Source organism: Ptychodera flava (genome assembly GCF_041260155.1).
Source record: "Ptychodera flava strain L36383 chromosome 3 unlocalized genomic scaffold, AS_Pfla_20210202 Scaffold_25__1_contigs__length_14229661_pilon, whole genome shotgun sequence".
Classification (NCBI taxonomy): Eukaryota; Metazoa; Hemichordata; class Enteropneusta; family Ptychoderidae; genus Ptychodera; species Ptychodera flava.
In genome coordinates this window covers 8,688,140-8,711,543 of record NW_027248279.1, presented here as the reverse complement: position 1 = coordinate 8,711,543, position 23,404 = coordinate 8,688,140, and the positions used below count along the sequence as shown (strand labels likewise).

The 23,404-nt window shown below is 34.0% G+C and overlaps 1 protein-coding gene across 1 annotated transcript in view; it reads left to right on the top strand.

The window, feature by feature from the left end:
• Positions 1-22,776, top strand: part of LOC139125461 (CD276 antigen homolog) — a 28,479-nt gene extending 5,703 nt beyond the window's left edge. The window contains exons 2-3 of the mRNA XM_070691540.1: positions 4,974-5,375; positions 20,861-22,776. Of these exons, the coding sequence (XP_070547641.1) occupies positions 4,974-5,375; positions 20,861-21,276 (818 nt within the window). The 3' untranslated portion in view covers positions 21,277-22,776. The remainder of the gene's footprint in view (positions 1-4,973; positions 5,376-20,860) is intronic.
• The last annotated feature ends 628 nt before the right edge of the window (positions 22,777-23,404 follow it).

The following is a 23,404-nucleotide window of genomic DNA, read 5'->3' as shown; positions in this document are numbered from 1 at the left end:
AGAGTAAATATGCTGAGAGGGAAAACAGATCAACTGGCACTTTGAAAGTCTCTTGGAATAAAATTTGCTCTCATATGACAAAGTGGCATATTGTATGTCGTTGAATACCTCCATGTGTTTCCAAGCTAAACTTCATTGCTATGTCAAGGTCATTGCTAAGAGTGCTTGAGGTAAAATAGTTTTCACCGGAGAGCCATTCTACCAAGGTCATCACACAAATCTCCTTAACATTGTCAAGTCCAAATTCTGATCTTATTAAGACCAATGAACAAAACACAAAGTTCACACAATTCCGTACCGTACATGCTGTACCTTACATGTTCTTCCTGTTACAAGTGAGCCATTCAAAATGTTGTAGCTATCGAATAAAAAATTTCATACACGTTGGAAAAGTGCAAGAAATAGAATATAGGGCAATAGAATTATAAGACATTACAAATTGAAGTAATAGCAGATGTTGTTCTTTTACAATTTTTCCAACCTTTATAAATTAGTATTAATGTATTCATGCAGTCAGTGGCATGTCTCTGTGATGACATAGAATAAGCAGTAGGCTTTTTAAAGTTTATCATATTTGCCAGTATTAAAATGCTAATTTAGAAATATTTTCTATGCAGCTTTTTGCTTGAAAGTGAAAAGAAAATGCCAAGTCACTCAAAGAAAAACATTTCCAAATATTTTGCCAAACCTGACAAGAATATCAATTAGCAGATTAGCCACTAAAGCATTGCATTGTATCATATCCTGATCCATGTTGACCAACAAGCAAAGAGTAGTGAGTTCAAGAAACCAATGAATTTGAAGGTTAAATGTTGATAATGAAGTTAACAATTATCATGGATACTGTACTCTCTATTGGTATTACTACCCTATTAGGAAAAGTCCTCACTCACATCATCATGTGATAGAGTGGACTTATTGTTATCATTGAAATCAGTTGTTTTAGAATAATGGCAGGTAATGAGATTTTCAGTTTGTGAATCAGAAACCATAATTAATTTACCCATAGTCTGTAGGATTTCCTACAGTATGACAATACAGGACAACTGTTAAATTGCAAATACTAGCCCATCCGGTACTTCCGTTGATGTCCATTTTAATCTAAGATGTAAATACTAATGATACATACTTAAGACAGGCACTCCTTATATAATCCAATCTATTGAATTTTTACTTCTCTCTGTCAACATTTGTTTTATTTGCTTTAATTGGATTTTGAATAATCAAAATATTTCCATTTGAAACCTTTCCTGGTCAATACTCCCTTCTTGCTTCCTGATCAATACTCTATCCATAGCTGTGCATTCAGTGGATAAATCATCTGTCTAACCATAGACATGTATACCTTCACACACACACAAAACAGAAAAAAGCAGATGTTCAAGTGAAACTGGAGTGATATAAAGAATTCAAAACACAACTTGAATCATAAGTTGATATTGTACTGCAAATCCCAATGTTGAATATAGATTGGATACAAAAAAAACTTTGATAAGAGATTGACAAGCTGAGAAACTTGTGCTATCCTTAATTTCATGGAACAGTTTAGCTGATAGAATCTGGACTTTTTCCATCAAGTTTTTTATTTTCAAATTAAACAAATGAGGCTGCCAAATGACTCTTAGCATTCCTGTCTTCTGTTTGTAGTTTGTGAATGTGAAAGCCATAAGTCATATCTTTCAATATTGCATGGATTTTTACTTTTTCAGTGTTTCAACAGTGAATATTGTATACTATATAGTTTTGACAACTACTGAGTAATGTTTTATTGGAGGTACATTTGCTCAATCACAGTGCGTAGCTGCACCATAGCATCCAATGATTTAAATTTATTCATCGCAGGATATTACACATACTTCAATGCATTCATTGAACCAAGAATCTACAAACAACAAGCCCAATCATGTTTTGTAAAGTCGTGTCTTCAGAAAATGCTTCTTTTTGTTGATTTTGACTCGCATAGTAAGGGTTTAAGGTTTTTTTTACTGAAGAATCACCTGAATGTGTCTTACTAGTGAGGATGTGCCATCCAAATTACCATCAGTTTTATCCCAGATCTGGATAAATAGAATAATCTAACTGTTTGAAACAAAGAGATTAGCTGACTTTGGGAGAAAGAATAGGGGCGGAAAAAGTTGAACAATGTGAATTGCAATTAAGGTATTTGGTGTTAGAGCCGGCAAAACATGGTGTGATTGAAGACAAAGAGAGTCAATATGAAGCAACTGCCATCATCATTCAGTGAATTGTCCAACAGCCGTGTTTAACTTCCGCTCTGATTCAAAGTCGTGGGAGGTCAGATTTTAGCCGCCCAGTCATGCCATCTTATTTGCGACTTAAGTCTTTTGTTTCTGGAGACTTTGATTGTTCATGTGAAAATGGCTGCAGGTAGACTTAGAGACGGAAAGATTGACAGAAAGGTATCCATGAAAAGAGCGGCTGGGAAATGGAGAGAGATCTCAAATAGCATTGACATCAGTCATCAACCGCCATTAACAGCTTTCATTGATTTCCATTTGAACTGTGACATAAAACAATTATACTCTTAGAGCTTTTGCTGATCTACCAGTATTGAAACATGATGAAATACTTTCAAGGCAAAATAATTTATCAGTTGTCAAAAATGTCCGATGTTCACATGAAGAAATGAAGCGGTTGGACAGTGGTGGCAGTTACAGAGGTGGTGATTCAAGGAGAATTAGCAAATACATGGCCTAGGTACCAGCTATATTCACAACTTTTGCATTGCTGAATTTAAACTGTGTTAGGAAAAGAGAGAGTTTCAACATGTGGACAGCAATTGGACCCGTTTCTTTGTGAAATGTTTGCAGACATCACATTAAGAAAAATAAGACGCTAAAACTTAAACATTCAGAAATGTTTGGAAGCACTAAGTATCTTACAAAACACAATCTTTAACATAACCATTCACAAACATTTCATCTAAAGTCTGGTAGAAATATATTGTGACCTTCAAAGCTTTCAGCAAGACTCTGTCAACCACTTGACCATGCAAGTTATCAAGAGTATGCTAATAGTGTCATTTGAATGGTCTTTAACTAGGACTGTTTGCAGTAATAGCTTCAAACCCAATTGTATGGTTGTACATCCATTCACATCACAGCTAGGTTTTAAGTCAATGTAAAGCACAAAGCCCATTGCTTGCTTCAAGTATTTCCACTGTTTGCATCAGTTTCAGCTGCCATACTTACAAGACTTTCAAGAAAAATACATATGACGAGTGCTTTTCATAAATTTGTAAATATCCTCACTTCAAGAAAAATCAGAGTTTTGTACAAAGATCAAAGATTTATCATAAACTGAATGCGTTGTTGTGAAGTTTTTGTGAAGTTTTAAAGGTAACAGCTATTACATTCCTTTTCGGTGTAGTAGTTCATAAAGTGGGATTACATTTGGATGTATTGGTCTGATGTATAACATTGAATATCATTTCGGACGTGTTGGCTAGATTTTGAATGTTTGTCTGATTTTGAATTGGTTGGTCTGTTTTGTGATTAGTTTGTCAAATTTTCAGTTGGTCTGATTCTGATTTTGAATGTGTTGGTCTGAATTTAGACACGTTGGTCTGCACGTAATAGTAGGACCGTGGTCTACATGATTCGGGACATATTGTTGATTTGTGATATGTGGGGTAGATTCACAAATTTCCTCAGCAGCTTGGTCATGTATTGTTGCAAATTTTGAAGAAATTGTAAACAGCAGAGGGACCCCCTCTACTGTCTTTGAAGGAATCAAGTACTTGACAATTAAAGCTTGATATTTGACTTAGATTCCGTCGATTTCCTGACCATTGCAACCCTGTAAACTTTAGAATTTGTTGGCAACAAGCTTGGCAGTTGCAGATTTGTAATTCACTGATGTAAAGCAGTATTCCTCAGTGTACACTGGTCTGTCAGTGCATTTCAATAACAACTTACAGCAGTTGGACACAAGTGTAAAGTGTGCAGGTTTGTAGTTCTGAAGACTCAGGGACTTTTGTGTACATGTGAAATCCAATCTTTAGAACACAGCATTTCTGACAAAACCTTTTTGACTTTGGAATGCTTTAGGTACAACAGTTGTGAAGTGACTAGCCATTGATTGCATTTCATCAGTTGAACAGCTTTTGTCGCTACCACAAAGAAATCTTGTAATTTACACCAGCCACTTTGGTGTTCTCCTGACCACTTTATAGAATTTCCAACATCTTAGAAGATTCTGACTTTAAGATTTTCTAGTGGGTTTTTCAAAACATCACACTGATCCTCTTTTGGAGGAATTTTCTTAAAATGAAAGTTCCAGGATAAAAGTTTTCTCATTCTGTTTTAATGTTGTTACCCTCTTCAGTATCTACATCATCAAGTAACAACATTCTGTTGTCAAGGTGATACCACTTAACCTCTGATCTCCTCTCCTCATCATCATCAATTCTGCTCATTAAAATGACATCTTTGTTTTCTTATTAAAGTATTTATTCATAGGTATATACATCTGTCTTAATTAATAAATAAGTATTTACATGTTTAACAGAATAAGTGATTTTAACGCTGGCATCATCTGCTTTACATAACAATTTATCGGCACTTTCATTGTGTTTGTCTTAGTTTTGAGCACAGCTCATCATCAGAATTAACAAACATTGATTTTAGGAGTTTGATGTGTGCAATTCGACAACTTGCTTAAGTTTGATTGGAAACAACCTGATCACTACATGGCCATGCCATGTGATTTCTTCATGTAGATCTTTGCAATCATGTTGCAATTAGTGTTTACAATCAGTTTCAATGAAGATAAGAGAGACAGTTACCAAAATATTTGAAGAGTGTTAGAGACTGACTGGTTGTTACTAGGGGTATCTGATCATCAATCAAAGTCATTTCAGTGTTCTCATCAGCTTTGTTCAACAATCAGCTGGATAATTTTATAACTGCTACATCATTTATGATTTCTGTGTTAACTTGATTCCATTGCAGTACTACCAGATGGCCTGACTGTTCGTATCATAATGGGAGAGAACCAGACGGCCAATGTTGGTGACACTGAAATTCTGATACATTGTGAATATACGGAACCTGTGGTTGATTCAGAGACTACATTGCGTACATCCTACATTGAGTGGGAACGTGTCAGTCTTGATGGATCTTCAGAAGAAGAAATTCTCGTGCAAATTTTTAATGGAGAGATTTATGTGGAAAAACCGGATAAATATGGAATAACAGAATCAACTCTTCCTGAAAAACAACCATCATTGTTAATTTACAATGTGGAGTTATCAGATGAAGCTGTATATTATTGTAAAACCAATTTTGTATTGGATGGACAGTCTGGAGCATCACAAGAAGGAGATTCACAAAGTATTATTCTAACAGTTCACAGTAAGTCCATTTTTGTCAAAATGTTAGTCTTTAGATCACATAGATTGTCAACTTTACTCACATTTTCTTTTTGTAAATATTTTGTCAATATCTACAAGTCGAAACAGACAAACTAATTTTTTGTTTATTAACTGTAAATGTTTCAAAAGCATTACCAGGTACTTCTTTGAAATTATATTCAATTACCAGATGTACTAATGTATCTCATTGATTTCATCATTTTTTCCAAACAAAATAACTGGCTGTTTCATTGTCATTGAGGCAGAATATCTCAACAAAGTATTGGTTTTTGTCACACTGCCTGTTTGGTTGATTTTTGTACGCCTTTCATGCACATCACATAGGATTCAGCTATTTTACATATAAACCTGAACATTGATTCACATTAAAATTGATGACTTTGTGTGAATTAAACACATCAATGTTATGATTGGGTTTTTTAGTTAGACACATTGGACATGTCACCTACCTGCCAGTTGCTCTGTTCATTATTTACTAAAATAAACAACTATTTCTGCTTTGATTTTACTCTGAAGTATATTTTCAGATCACAGTAGACATAGTGATCACATTGACAAAAATTCTGATCCTAAAGCTGTGGTAGATTGATAAATGTCAAATGTCATCCCTGCAATTAACTCTAACTGCAAGCATACACCCAACAGTCTGATACTGCTAGAACATTCCAGAATCTTTCCCCTTACAATTTTAAATTCTTTTCCATAAAAGGTTTAACTCTTCACAAATACCAATAACAGGATGTGAACTTGGCATTGCGAAATTTCCATTCAGATAAATTTCCTTTAAAAATTTTCCAACAGTCATTAGTTTTGCTGATGTGAAAACCCTACAAATTTGATAATACCAATAGTATAGATCATTGGTTTTTAGTGATTAATGGACACACAAACATTCAAATAAAATGCAAAGCTTGCTCCTCAACTGGTAAATCAAGTTTACAGCATTGAAAATTCGTATGAAGCCACTGAGGCATCAGAATATGATAGAATATAGGTTGAAACAATGGATCTATAGTCTGTTCTAGTCATGTGTTTAATCTTCCTGTTGATTCATAAGCTGTGACTAATCAATGTGAAACTGCAACCACACCTCCACTGTGTTTTGAACTGTTCACATCGACATCATTCTCAGCTTTCTGGGATTCAAAGAATTCTTACTCAACAACACATCAGTTAAATTTACAATAGTTTGTATCAGTTAGCTCCAAAATGTTTTAGTACAGTTGATACCACTTGTCAGTTACTGAGTTTAGAAATACTGGTATGCGTAATAACTCAATGATCAATTTTCAGGCTGTTTGGTATTTCTGAATATTTTAGGAAAGTGTTCTAGAAACGTCCACAATTCACTAATTGCAGACTTAGTTTGCATTTTAATTTAATTTCCTGGCACAGACAAAATTCTGATGTTCTTTTTCTGAATTTCCTACTTTTAGCATCATATTTGTGGTAAAAGTCAGCACAAAATGCCTGTCCATAACAAATTGTGGTTTAATATTTTTATCTTGAAATGTACAATGGTTCAAGGTGATGGACTGTGACTGACTCAGTCAGTCTGTGAACTTCATATTAACATGGAGGTAGGATATTAAGAACACACCAGGAAGTAAATCCAATTCCATACATATAGATTAAGTTTTCTTTCAAATTTTACAGACATTTTATAGTTCTGATGTAAATTTCTAATGAAGATCAGGTAACCAAGGTAACAAGATAATGCTTCCTTATTGTGCCAATGTGACTTGCTCTCCACTTAACTGTACTAAGTTAGTATTCATCTCCAACTATTATAGTGGTCAAAGTTAGTAAAACTCTACTTCATTGTATCCAATATGGCTGCCCATTACATGTACAAAGAAGCTGGGAACATTGGCAGATTCAAGATGGCTGCCATCAATGACCACAGCTATTGTAATGAGCAGAACATTATATTATTGAAGCAGAGATTGACAGTCAAAGCTGCCACCTTTAACTCATCATAGTTGTCTGTCAGCATTATACTGCCATATTAGCGTTAGAATTACTCTCAATATTTGTTGCCTATGCTGCCACAGTACAACATGTATGACAGTGTGATGATGGCAGATGTATCTTAAATTTCAAAAAGCGACAGCCTTGGATTATCCACATTTAGTACTTCTAAGCTGATGAGGTTTATGTAGATAAACAAGAAGAGGTCAACAGGTGATGGAAAACTTTTAAAACACAGATGAGACAATCCTGTTGATCCGGATGCCGAGATATTTTGTCTATTGTGTTGAGTTTTAAATCCATGCAAAGACAACCAAAGACTTAATAGCTTATTTTGAAAGGTTAAGTCATGCAGTTGTAAAGAATGAAAGACTCTCTCACTTGCTGAAGGCAAAACAAAAAACTAAAGTTTCAAAGCTGAATTCATTAAATGTCTGAACTTTCCCTGGGAGACAAGAAGCATTAAGGGTCTTTAGTGCATTTTATCTTAAAGAGTTTAAAACCATACATGAATTCCAAGCAGAGAGTGAAAATTCAGTGTAAATTCATACTATGGTGTATTGAATTCATTAAGTATTTGGTGAGTTGATGATCAGTGGTCAGTTTGCTAGTGTTGCATGTGTGTTCATGATTATTGACTAGTCTGTTGAACTAGTTGAATAGTTTTAGCAAAAAGTATTCCTACACAAAACTGCTTTTACACAGCCATCAAATAGCACTACAAGTATGTACACATTGTACTCTATAGTGTAATCAACAAAACTTACAAAATGTTTTTGCATCCAATGTTGCATGTTGTGATAGTTTATAAATTACTGAACCTACATTGCAAATTGACATTCTTTTTTTGAATCTTTTCAATGATGTAGCTGCTCCAAATCAAGTCAATTAATAGTTACTTTTTACTGACATACCTAATACCTATATAATGTCAGACAAATTGTAAAATGTATTTGCATAAAACCATTATTTCTGCTTGAACACCCATGGCAGCTTTCAAAATCATTCTCTTGTTGAAGGAGCGCTTTTGAGGCATTATTGTCTGGAAGCAGGAGTTGTGGAGGGAAGTATGGGTGTGTTAGAGGGGTGTGTGTAGAGGGTCAGTATTGGTATGTGTAAGAGGGGTTTGTGTAGAGGGGTCAGTATTGGTATGTGTAAGAGGGGTTTGTGTAGAGGGTTCAGTATGGGTGTGTGTTAGAGAGGTTTGTGTAGAGGGGTCGTAAGTATGGGTGTGTGTAGAGGGGTTTGTGTAGAGGGCTCAGTACGGGTGTGTGTTAGAGGGGCTTGTGTAGAGGGGATTGTGTCAGCTAATGGATCAGTGTGGTATATATATATATTGCACCAGTAGAACAGCATCTGGTGTTTGGGCAGAATTTCTCATCATTGACTATTGTAATATCTGGTTGAGCTTTTTATATAATTTTCCTGAAGAGTGTTTCATCTTTCATGTCAATTTAAGGTTATTTATACCACATTAGGCTGTCTGCTGTATTTCTAGGTTAGAAATATTGCCAATGATGGTATGTGTTCAGATATGAAAACACTGAATTGGACTAAAAGGGACAAATTGACATCTGATCATATACATGTATCTGAATTGGTATTTTTCCAGTCAAGACTCAATTGAATTAGCGCTAAAAATTATGATATCCGCATTGATGATTTCTCTAACCCTGTACAGATGAGAATGAGAACAGACTGGGGCATTGAACAGAAAAGTTACTTTATAGCCGACAAAAGAATTAATCCCTCACAGTTTTAATCTGATCTAGAATTGCTCCAGGCTGTTTTTCCTTCCATTGCAGGAAGCTTGACCACATTCAACATGTCTGCCTCTTGTGTTGTCCTTCAAAGCCATTTATTGTGCCATTTGTTGTGGCGGTAGTTTTGTCAGACACACCATCAACAAAGAAACATTTAAAAGATCAAACATTAAAGTTAACTTATTTACATAATTCTTTTTCTTTAGAAATGTTGTTGGATGTTGATCATGTAAGTTTGAGCTGAGGAATTCACAGGTTTTTTCCTCTGTTTCATTTTGATGTGACTTTTGTTTTCTGATTAAATCTAATGGCTAGTTGCAATCTAAACCACAATTTGATAGTCTAGTCTGAGTATTTGAAAAGTAACAGCAAAATACAGTGTTTCATCCAGGATGGCATCAGCAGGGGGAATTTTCCCCCTTTACCAGAAAATTTAGGGGGAATTTCACCAGTTCTTATGTTCTACGTGTATCTCTAAGGTGTGACTGCCAACATTTCATGGGGGGCTGGTCCCCCTTGACAAATTACTAGGGGGTGCCAACATGTCAACAGAGGGGGAATCCCCCCATCCCCCTCTCTAGATGAAACACTGAAAATACACTAGCACTAGCTTCCTTGTAATAAGTTTTGAACAAACCAGTCAGTATATTCTACCTGAGTGACAGTTCATTGCTAGTGATTCGATGGACTTGTTTTATTGCTTTCAGAATATGAAAACTAAAGTCTCATATCAAATCTTTCCTTGATCTAAAATATAGATGCAAATAGTGAAACACAATTTTGAACAAAGAAAAATAAACCTCAGTTTTGTAGAGTGTTATTTCTAGCAATAGTATTCATGAAGTAGAAAATTGCACTATATTGCAACTTATTGTGCAGATCTCACTTGTAAAGACAACCACTTTATAAGGGTACATTTTCTATGAAATGTCAGTTCAAAGGCTTAATGGTATGAAATATGCCACAGTAGTAAATTGTAAATCATTGCTTTAAAACCCACCCTTGTTTCCCTAATCTAATGACTAGTATTTGACAGTAATTGGGTCAAAATTCATTGCATTTAAGTATCGTCATCATTTTTAAAGCCACAATTTCATTGACTCACATGAAATCAATGATGACTTTACAACTTTTAAGGTCGAAATAATGTTGTTGAAGTAAATTTTTGAGACAGAAAGGAGAAAAAAATACGACAGTAACCAGAAGGCATGAACTCAACCAGTAAACAAATTAAATGCAATCAAAATAGTAGAATTGTTATCTCAACAATTGCTAAACTTTCTAAAGCATTCTTGCCCTCCGGTAAAATTATACTTAAAGCAGCCTTTCACTGCACTCTATCGCTGTCTTAATGGAGTCTTGAAACCACATCAGAGACACAGAATGGCTGCCGTCTAGATTGGGAGGTCTCTGACCGTCTTACATTGAAACACTCAGTCAAGGCATTATTGAACAGATTTTAATGCATTTCAAAGCATTCATTCCTGTCCAGAATGTATTTATCTGTTAAAAGGTGTCATGGATTTGAACTCTCTTCACTTTGAAGCACACGTACAGGGTGCTAACTACCGTAAATCTTGATCTCGGTGTCTTGCATGTTAAATTGAAAATTTTCATGTTGTTTTTGCCAAAAATCATGAGTCATTAAAGGGAAGCGGTTGTCAGAACTGCGCATGTGCAACTTTCTTGTTTACAAACAATGTATTTCATGCATTATATAGATGCATCATGTCAACATAGCTGCAACATTTAAATTTTATGACGTACATTATGACAAACAAGTTTTAACTTTCATCAATCTCCAACTTACCTTTGATACAGTGTTTACATCAGTCGTAGGGGTCCCTATAGCTACCTTTGAGCGCACTTCCGACGACCGCCTCCCTTTAACATGCTAGCTGAACTGATTTAGTCATAAAATCATTTTTTAGAAACCATGGTAATATGCAAATCACAAATGATTTTGAATTGGCAATTTTGTTCACTTAATGCAAGCTTTGTCGTTGCAGTAGGAGGTAAACCCAATCAACTGACACAATTTACCTAGTGAAATAGAGTTCGATGACATCCACAAGTATTACCAGTTTATCAGTATCATAATTCTGGCCAATAAATTGACCAGTATCACAATCCTGGCTATTAAATCTATTCAGATATTTTCTGAAGTCTGCTAATAAGATATATGCACACTGTTAACATAACATGAATAATCGGTCTCTTTTGTTGTAAGTAGTTTGATGTTGTTAGTCATTGATTTTTAATCAGTTTATTTATACATTCCAAATTCAAATGCAAATGTAGTTTACTGTTCATTTCTACTGGTATTTACATGATCAACAGGACTACTGGTGATCAATAATGTAATTGCTAAGAGAACAACTTCTAGAATGACTCACAAACACACACTTCCTTACATGTATAGATGTACTTTGTCAAGCATTGTGATAATTGGGAGGCTGAGAAATGCTGTTTCTGATGATACAATTATATTTCTGGTGATAAAATTAATCATTTTAGACTTGATTACTGACATGGCCCTTTCTAACTGAACCTTTTGATCACAGTTGTCAGATTGTAATTATGCTTTTCACTATTTTCAGAATTTCAAGAATCCTTCTCATATCAAGCTATCATGTTTCAAGGAAATTTAGTTTTGACCAGTAAAAGCTTTCATTCTGGTTCTTACATCCAACATAATTATGGTAATTTTGGTTTGTACATTTGCAATGAAGTCTTGGAAACTTTCAAAGTACTTGAACCATACAAGTTCAAGACCAAACATCTGTGTATATGAGTGTAATATGATACATTGAGTTGGATTTGCTAGCATTGTTCAGTGAAATACAGAGAGCCATCATCAGTCAATGATAAAACTTCTTAAGAAACACCTGTGCGTTAAGGTAGCGTTGCAAATAGCACAGTGTTTTGTTGTAATGACTCATTCAATTTTCATTAACTTGTTAACTCAAGATTAAAATATTAGTTGGGGTTTAACATGACAAGAAGTTGTACTAAAAACTCTCTCTGGCTGACTCATATTATGTGAAAATTTTCACATATTGTTTTTTTTTAAATACTGTGCAATAAAATACAGTTTTGTTTGGCAATAAAGTTCTTACCTTTTGAATAAGAATCATATCAATATTGCAATGACGATTTTAATCATTTTCTTGTCTTTCAAACCTTGCCATTCAGAATGAGAATAGATAACAGAAAACAAAATTGTCTTTTTTTCTACTTATACTCTACTTTCAAATTGAGATTTTAAATTTCATAGTGTCATGTTTTTTTTACTTCTCATCATTAATACCAGAATTGAGGTTTGCTACCCCAAATCTACCCCAGATATGTATTATATTAATCCTATTAACTTTAGATTCCCTGGTGTCTGAAAATATTATGAGGAGATTTCATGTTATCTTTGATAATAAATATTGTTTTGAAAAATGTTTGTTGGTTATCGGAGTGCAATGCCACCTCCAATTTGAACAATATCAATATACTGCAGTGTATCATGTAGTATCAGATCAATATACTGCATTGTATCATGAACTATCAATATACTGCAGTGTATCATGTAGTATCAGATTAATATACTGCAGTGTATCATGAACTATCAATATACTGCAGTGTACCATGTAGTATCAGATCAATATACTGCAGTGTATCATGAACTATCAATATACTGCAGTGTACCATGGTAGTATCAAATCAATATACTGCAGTGTATCATGTAGTATCAGATCAATATACTGCAGTGTATCATGTAGTATCAATATACTGCAGTGTATCATGTAGTATCAGATTAATATACTGCAGTGTATCATGTAGTATCAATATACTGCAGTGTATCATGTAGTATCAGATCAATATACTGCAGTGTATCATGTAGTATCAGATCAATATACTGCAGTGTATCATGTAGTATCAGATCAATATACTGCAGTGTATCATGTAGTATCACATACTACAGTGTATCATATAGTATCAGATCAATATACTGCATTGTATCATGAACTATCAATATACTGCATTGTATCATGAACTATCAATATACTGCAGTGTATCATGTAGTATCAGATTAATATACTGCAGTGTATCATGAACTATCAATATACTGCAGTGTACCATGTAGTATCAGATCAATATACTGCAGTGTATCATGAACTATCAATATACTGCAGTGTACCATGTAGTATCAGATCAATATACTGCAGTGTATCAAGTAGTATTAGATCAATATACTGCAGTGTATCATGTAGTATCAATATACTGCAGTGTATCATGTAGTATCAGATCAATATACTGCATTGTATCATGAACTATCAATATACTGCAGTGTATCATGTAGTATCAGATCAATATACTGCAGTGTATCATGTAGTATCAGATTAATATACTGCAGTGTATCATGTAGTATCAATATACTGCAGTGTATCATGTAGTATCAGATCAATATACTGCAGTGTATCATGTAGTATCAATATACTGCAGTGTATCATGTAGTATCAGAAATCTCAGTCAACATTCTCACTTTTTGTCCATGTAGCCAGCCACTATTGCCAGCATTGGGGAAAATTTTCTGAAAAATTTCTAGTCTGGTGCTAGTTATCAAAAGTCAAAATTTAGATAGAGCAATTGATCACACTTCAAGGGAACTGAACAATACAAACTTGCTTCTATTCAAATGTTGTGAGATGCTGAAAACTGGAAAACTTAAATGTATTGAAAAGAGATTCACAAAGGTGTGTACAAGCTTTGGCTCTACCTTACAACTTGGATGGAATCGCCCAAGACAAAATACTAAATTATCACTTACTGAGTCCAAGTCAAATAATCTTGTGTTTAGTTTGTTATTGTTTATTGCTCATCGTTCATAATAAAATAGAATAAAGTTCCTTAATAAATCACCTTAACTTTGATGGACATATTCAGGCTGTCATTTTTTCTTGTTAAACCTTGTCAGGGAAAGTATGTTTGAGATGATTGTGTTACAAATGACCTCGAAAGCAAAGACTCATTGTAACTTCAAGTGAAAAGAATTGAAATGCAGCCTCAGGTTGTAAGTGCTTTGTTGAATTGAAACCTGACCCAGAAGACAAGCAAAACCTGAGAAGCTGGAATTGTAGGTGTCTTATCTCAAATCAAAATTGTTCAACCAACATGAATGGAACCATTAGATGGAGACTTATCAGAGTATATTGAGGTGTACTTCACGTTCACTGTATCAATAAACTTTCCAACGCAGAGCATCAATTTATCCTTGCTGCCAGCACAAATTGTACTGATTATCATGGGTGTAGTAGATCAGCACAAATTGTACTGATTATCATGGGTGTAGTAGATCAGCACAAATTGTACTGATTACCATGGGTGTAGTAGATCAGCACAAATTGTACTGATTACCATGGGTGTAGTAGATCAGCACAAATTGTACTGATTATCATGGGTGTAGTAGATCAGCACAAATTGTACATGGGTGTAGTAGATCAGCACAAATTGTACTGATTACCATGGGGTAGTAGATCAGCACAAATTGTACTGATTATCATGGGTGTAGTAGATCAGCACAAATTGTACTGATTATCATGGGTGTAGTAGATCAGCACAAATTGTACTGATTATCATGGGTGTAGTAGATTGGCACAAATTGTACTGATTATCATGGGTGTAGTAGATTGGCACAAATTGTACTGATTATCATGGGTGTAGTAGATCAGCACAAATTGTACTGATTATCATGGGTGTAGTAGATCAGCACAAATTGTACTGATTATCATGGGTGTAGTAGATCAGCACAAATTGTACTGATTATCATGGGTGTAGTAGATTGGCACAAATTGTACTGATTATCATGGGTGTAGTAGATTGGCACAAATTGTACTGATTATCATGGGTGTAGTAGATCAGCACAAATTGTACTGATTATCATGGGTGTAGTAGATCAGCACAAATTGTACTGATTATCATGGGTGTAGTAGATCAGCACAAATTGTACTGATTATCATGGGTGTAGTAGATCAGCACAAATTGTACTGATTATCATGGGTGTAGTAGATCAGCACAAATTGTACTGATTATCATGGAGTAGTAGATCAGCACAAATTGTACTGATTATCATGGGTGTAGTAGATTGGCACAAATTGTACTGATTATCATGGTGTAGTAGATCAGCACAAATTGTACTGATTATCATGGGAGTAGTAGATCAGCACAAATTGTACTGATTATCATGGGTGTAGTAGATCAGCACAAATTGTACTGATTATCATGGGTGTAGTAGATCAGCACAAATTGTACTGATTATCATGGGTGTAGTAGATTGGCACAAATTGTACTGATTATCATGGGTGTAGTAGATTGGCACAAATTGTACTGATTATCATGGGTGTAGTAGATCGGCACAAATTGTACTGATTATCATGGGTGTAGTAGATCAGCACAAATTGTACTGATTATCATGGGTGTAGTAGATCAGCACAAATTGTACTGATTATCATGGGAGTAGTAGATCAGCACAAATTGTACTGATTATCATGGGTGTAGTAGATCAGCACAAATTGTACTGATTATCATGGGTGTAGTAGATCAGCACAAATTGTACTGATTATCATGGGTGTAGTAGATTGGCACAAATTGTACTGATTATCATGGGTGTAGTAGATCAGCACAAATTGTACTGATTATCATGGGAGTAGTAGATCAGCACAAATTGTACTGATTATCATGGGTGTAGTAGATCAGCACAAATTGTACTGATTATCATGGGTGTAGTAGATCAGCACAAATTGTACTGATTATCATGGGTGTAGTAGATCAGCACAAATTGTACTGATTATCATGGGTGTAGTAGATGTAGATCAGTACTAATTAGACTTTTTACAAGCAATAGTAACATTTCACTGTCCTTTGATGGACTGACTGTGAAAACATTCACATTGTGTGAGCCATTATGTCTACAGAGTGTGGAACAACAGACCAGCTATTAAAAATGATTGTTGCACCAAAGGAAATGACAGCAGCATTGTCAGCCAAGGAGTATTTCCTTTAGCTTGTAACATTGCTGTAAATGGTTGTAGACTATTAATGTCCTGAGTTCAGTGAAGAGACAAGATCACTAAGCGTTGACATGTAGAATACTTGTGATGAATATTTTGCTATCTGCCGTAATTTCTATGACTGCCTACAATGGAGAGGGCCATTAGAACTGCACCTGTGTGACTTTCTTGTTTACAAACAATGTATTTCATGCACAATATCTAGATGCATCATGACAACATAGCTGCAACATTTAAATTTTATGATGAACATCATGACAAATATGTTTTAACTTTCTTCAATCAGTAATGTAGTGGATACAGAGTTTACATTGATTGTATTGGTGCAGACAACCTTTGAGTACAGTTCTGATGACTCCTTCCTTTAAGATATAACTATTCATATCACAACTATTGACACATTATATATTGTAGTACGGTATAGGTAAATCTGAGAAAAAGTTCTATGTTTCAACATCAGTTGCATTGAACGTATTACAGAAATTCAACAAACCTGTTTGTATCAAATGATCTCACATAGTGATTAAATATCAGACTCATATTGGCAGAGTCTTTTATGTACACCTTAAAGATGGCTATTTATTTCCCTTGTAAACTCTGTCTGTGTTTATTGAAGTTCCGCCTGACACCTGCATTGTGATTATCATTGATGAACTTTCACTCAGTAAAGTTCATGTCTTATTGATAGTGACCCTTGTCTTTTTTCAGCTGTGCGTTTTCTCAATCAACTTTTATCATACCAAACATTGTTTTTATTTGAAACTTTTTGATGTGACTACAGATTGTGTCTTATTTGGAAACACCTTCTGAGCAGGATGTGTTGATTGTTGAATTGGTTTGTAGATGAACATTACATATTGAACAAACTAAGTCATTGCAAGAGGACTTCAGTAAAATCAATCGATTTCTAACCTCACTAAAATCACCTCTGGAATTTATCCTACAAAACACAAATTTGAATAACAATGGCAAATTTCAAAAACAGCTATTGATCTGTTGTGACTAGTTTCAATGCAGGCAGATTAAGAAGCTGCTGGTAGGATTCTAACTCTTTGTACGCACTTTGTGAAAGGAACTGTCTGGAACTTGTCCCTGTGAAAATTCACCATTTAAGTCTAGTATCTGCTTGGTGTGCTGTCTAGCTTCTTATGTGAACTCTTGTCAACAAACAATGTGAATACTATGACCAGATGGCGTAATCTTGCTAGTCTAACATTGATCAGTGTGGAATGTAGATTACGTTATCTTTATAATTAACTGTCATTAATCAATACAAGCAATGCTTAGTCATCAGGTTTTCAGTCAGTGCCATAGTTAATTTGTTTAACGCCATTTACAGATAAGATGGCCATGCTCTAGAATGTTTATTTGGTGATATTATCTAATTAGTTACTTAGGAGTCTATGTTGTCTTATAGGATTAATACAATCCCTCTACGGACTGGTTTACTAAACTGCTCCTATTCAATATTCTGTCAGAATGGCAGCTGAACATCAACTTAATCATATTTGCCTCACCTCCTCAGTAAATTGAAAAGAGACTATAAAATATGGGACATTAGCACACAACAGGACTTTCTGACAAGCAGCAGACAATTTAGTCATAGACATTAACATCAGACAGTTTTGTTCACTGAAATGTTCACTATGGTCAATAATAATAATAATAATAATATTTTTATTGCTTGCTTGTAAATATAGGATTTACATCACATTTGTGGCAATAAAAGTGTGATTCAAAAATAAGTTAAAATTTTCTTCAATAAAGATAAAGTATTACAGTATAATAATAGTAGCTAATAATAAATATAACTAGGTATTTCTTTGTTTATATAAAGTAAAAATATAATCTGCAAGTTGTTCATTAAAAGATAACTCTTGTTTTGTTAGTAGAGAAATAAGCTGATTTTCAGTATTGTCGTTTGGGAAATTGATTTTACTGAAAAAGTTCTTTCTTTGGACTTTGTATTTCTGACAGACTAATAAAAAGTGTGTTTCATCTTCAATACTGTTGGTGTTACACTGATTGCAGTATCTTTCAGTAATTGGGGTTTTGGAACAGTGTGTCTCCCTTTTTCAATTGCTAGATCATGATTGCTAATGCGAAGTTTGGTGAGTAATTTTCTTTTCTCACCTTGTAACTGTGTTAAGTAGGGTTCTAATCTAAAATTACGTTTTATTTTGGCATACATTCTTAGTTTATTATTTTCATCAGTGATCAACTTTTTCCAAAAGACTTCATAATTGTTTGTTAAATTTGTTTTTCATTAAACCAGTTATAACTTTGTGGTGTTTAAGTGATGGAGCTTTATCAAGGAGAAAGTCCATTCCATTGTCTTTAATTAAAGCACTTAAACAGTTAAACCAGGATCTATTGTTAGTGTTGTTTACCATTTGCTCCAGAAAAGCTTCTTTAGCAAGATTACAATGTGGCAGTTGTACGATATGAAGCCAGTATTTAACAATATTAAGTTTGATCTCAAGTAGAAGTGGGAATTGTCCTAGTTCACCCCTCACAGCGGCATTACAAGCTTGTCTATTACACTGTAAAATGTTCTTACAAAATTTGAGGTGAGTTTTTTCAATTGCTGATTTATCCCACTTCTTGTAATCCATGAAATCTTGTCCCCAAATCTCTGAGCCATACAGTAAAACAGGTTTAATGAAAACATTGAATAGATGTAGGGAAAATTTTATCTTTTTGTTGTGCAATAAAACCCTTTTTAAACTATACAAAGACTTTGCTGCTTTATCAGCCAAATTGTAATTGTGTCACTAAAACTACCGTTTGATTTAATTGTCAGTCCTAAGTATGTATAGCTCTTAACAGATTTGATGCATGTACTACCATAGTAATATTAAATCAGTTGAGAACTGACCATATAAATATTTTCACTTTCATAACATAGTACCAGTATTTAAGTTTCATTTGTTGGAATAAATGCCTCAGCTGAAGTTATGGTTTAATAGCTATAGGACATCTCATTATCCCATGTTTACCATACACCGATTACTGTAGTCAAAATTAGCTCTATCTCATACAGCGATTACTGGGGTCAAAGATACATGTAGGCTTTGTATCCCATACAGCGATTACTGTCAAGGAGTCAAAGATTGGATGTATGTCATACTTACCAGAACGATTATCAGAATCAAAGATTAGCTGTAAATTTATCTATTTACATACTCTGTAGATCAATCATCATAGAAATTGTTAAACATTTTTCAACAATGACAGCAAAGATCAAAAACATGTTTATTAAAGTCAAACAATAGCATCATACAGTTATGTAATATTCGTATGAATTTTTCACATTTTTATCAGATTCCCACGATATTAATGACAACTACAGGAGACATATGAAATTCACACAGATTGTGCTATGCTTTAAATTGTTTTGTTTTATTCAAATAAGAGCAAGATACTGTATTAAGGTAAAACTTTATTATCAAATGTAAAACAGATAATTTTCAATTCAGGAGTAGTCACTAAGTACAATGTTCTATAAATCCCAAAACATGGATTACTTTTTGACAGTTAAGTACTTTCATGTAGAAACCATATTTCCTATGGATACAGGGACAACACAGTTTTCTGACTCCACATTGAATTTTCAAAAGCAGTTGATAAGTTTCACTATGAATGATAAAACAAAACAGTAGTATTAAACATTATAGTAGCTATACGCATACTAGTAGTTTATTTAAACTGTAGATTACCCACAATCTAAACTGTCATCCTATGTGTGTGGAGAGTAAATACAGATAAGATCAAACATCAAACTCCAAGATAAACTGTGTTTCAAATCTAACCATCTGATCACCTTGAGCCAATTAACAAGTTGATAGATGGCCTTTCTTCACTACCAACTAAACCAATGAAATCTCTTTCTACTTCCTTCCACCAATCCATTTACCCCTCCCTCCCTCCCCTTTAATTGTGAACTTTCACAAAAACACAAACAGCTTGGGGGATAGTCATTCAAGCTCAGTATAGTCAACCTTTCAAGGAAAACTTGTCATAACAGTTAGACACTTTGTAGTCCAACTACCAGTACGCTATGTTGTGTTGTGTTTTCTAATTGATTGTTAAATCAACTTTTTTTGTAAAATTGAAGGCCACATCTATACTCCTTTAGTACAAAATCATTCTGGTCCAAATTTATACTCCTTTTGTACAAAATCATTCTGTCGGCAACCACTTTCATAATGCCTGACCTATTCAACATCATCTTCACCGTCACCATGTTTCTTTGAGCTTTGTTTCTTTGAGTGTTGTAAAGTTCAGTTAATGTTTTCAACAGCAATATCTTCTGTGCTTTCAGACTTGCAATTCAAAGCAAAACATGAGATAATTATGCTTTACCTTTCATAAAACAATTTGTGATCTTACACATCAAAAATTTTATGTAACTTCTAAAACTTTTAAAGAGTTTCCTCAAGACATAATTTCAAGAGTTTATATTTACAGAATGTAGAATTATTATTATTGTGGAATGAGAATTATTATTTTTGTGGAATGAACAGAAGTAACAAAATAAAGCTTGGTAGTAAGTCAGCAACACTCATGACAATTCAGACAGACAAACACTCGACCTGACCCTACGTGGAATATGGTATGATATCGTGTAATTTTCTGATAATTAATAGGTGTTTTTGTTTACAATTTCACAGAACCACCAACGCATGTTGATATCATTGGATATGACAGCAGGGAAGCTATTGGATTGAACTCTTCAGGAAAAATCACAGTGGAATGCCGTGCTTATAACAGTAAACCAGCAGCTCTCTTAAAATGGTATATAGGTGAAAGGGAAATTGTTGAAAACATTAGAAATTCAACAAGAGAAAATGGTGAAGGTACAATTACAACATCAAGCTATTTGGTGTACTATCCAACAGCTATGGACAATGATAATATCTTAAAATGTGTCTGTGACACAGAAACTGCCAAAACTAACCACCATCTGACAGATGAAGTTACAATCAGCGTTGTAGAAAAACTTGTAGGAAGTGGACAGGATAAAACTCAGAGTAATACTTTTGTTTCACTTTTACTGATACTTTTTGTCGTTTTCCACTTTCTTTAGCACTCAAGATTCTCAAGAAAAGATTTGTACATAGTTTTATAATGTAGTAGCATTAGTTTTTACTAAAGCTTCACAAAATTTATAAAGGAACTATTTTGACAAATATCATTGTACTGTTTGTAAATATTGGAGAGATGTCTCATTGTATTTTTATTTCCTACAAGGGGAGGTTGAAAATGTGTATAGAGGTCAGCTATCAAGTGTATATAAACTTTATACAGACTTGGTTAGATAAGGTCTAGATAATATGAGATAGTTGATAGATGTTTGGATTCTAAGAAAAGATTCAGTAAGATGGATGTTTCCTATGACTTAGGTGAAATAATCTGCCAAAATAGCTTGAAATTTGATGGTTCAATCATAATTGTATTGAATAGATCCCTTTCTTGTAAGCCATTGACAACTCTGATCTATTTACAATCAAACATGACCTGTTTCCCTTTGTGCAATTTTTTTACTGAATAAGGAAAACGGACACAATATTCATTATTGTCAGTATGGCTTACACTTACAGGGAAAAGGAAAAAAAAACCAGTCTTTGGGTGATTTTTCCTTTCAAACAAAAGTTTAAAAAAATAGTCATTTTCTACCATTGCAAATAATATTGCCATTTGCCAAATTTGCTATAGAAAGTTACAACATGAACACAGTCTCTCAGTGACAAAATCACTAAATACATAGTATCACCTTGCACAGTTTTTTTTGCATACAATCATGAATTAGTGAACAATTTATTAGCTTTTAAATTTAATGATTAATTTCCTGTAGTAAACTTTGCAATCAACATTATCGTATGAAATTTTCACTGAATTTTGTTTTATACAGTACCAAAATGTATGTTACTTTGTCACAAAGTTAGTGTTGTCTACACCAAACTTTAGTCCAAACAAAGTCATTTGTTTTTATCAGTTGATAGATTTAGTTTACTCATGTTGTAATCAGTAGAAAGTTTACAATCAACCATCAATGCAGGGCTTACATTAATTTAGTCAACAAAGCAGATAGATAGATAGATAGTTGATACAAAGAATAAAACATTAGTAATACTGCTGAATGGATTGAATCAAAACAAATTATTGTCTTTCCTTGACAAGAAATATTCTGCCAAGGTGCTCCATGTAGTATATTACTTAGCGTATCAGATAAGTATGGCTTTAGATTTCAGAGTTCAGTTTTATTAAACACTGACCCTGTGAATTGTAATCAGATAGTGGACATGATATAGCTAGCAATCTGTCTAGAAAGATTTTTGTAATTATTAGAATATTTACATTTTGCAAATCTTGATGGAGTACTTTTTGTGATTAACTTTTAAGGTTAACCACAAATCTCTTTCAGGAGATTAAACGGATTCAAGCTTTTACTTTGTAGAATTACTACAGGTGCCTTTGCTAATATTTAGCCTTGATTTGATAGTAAGGGGTAAAAACACAACTATTTGTTGACATTCTGGACAAGGGAAGTTTTTCATGAAATAAACTATTTTCCATCTGAATAATATTCCATGGTTGATTCTGCATCATCATTCATTTCAGAATATTTTATTATAACACATTCTCTGAATTTTATTTGGGAAAACAACTCCCTAAAAAGATAATGAATTATATGTTTGGTACTTTGCAAGTCTCCCAGCATTGAGAAAAATGGCATGTGTTAGAAACACATATCACATGTATCAGACTGACGTAAAATATCTGTGTGCATCTTTTTTTTAGTAATAAGGTTATCCCAAAGTGCACACCACTCACTCACTTATTACTATCATTAACAAATACTACCAGTAAATTCTTGTGATTAACAATGAAGAAAGACCAGCTACATACCAGTCTTGACAATTTGATTTATGCATTTGAAACAATCTACAGCTTGTCACTAACAAAAAAGATGGTTTTGTAGAAACGTAACAACGATGCACAGTTTATGTATATGCATATGTAATCATCCATGATGTAATGGACAATGAGAGCAATGAAAGTAGTGAAGGCAATATTTGTAAGCCCATAGACAGACTTGGCCAGGGACATACAGACTTACCAGTCAATGGCCAGGGACATACAGACTTACCAGTCAATGGCCAGATCAGTGTACAGTCATCCAAGAAAATGCAAATCCTTGAAAGACCTTTGAA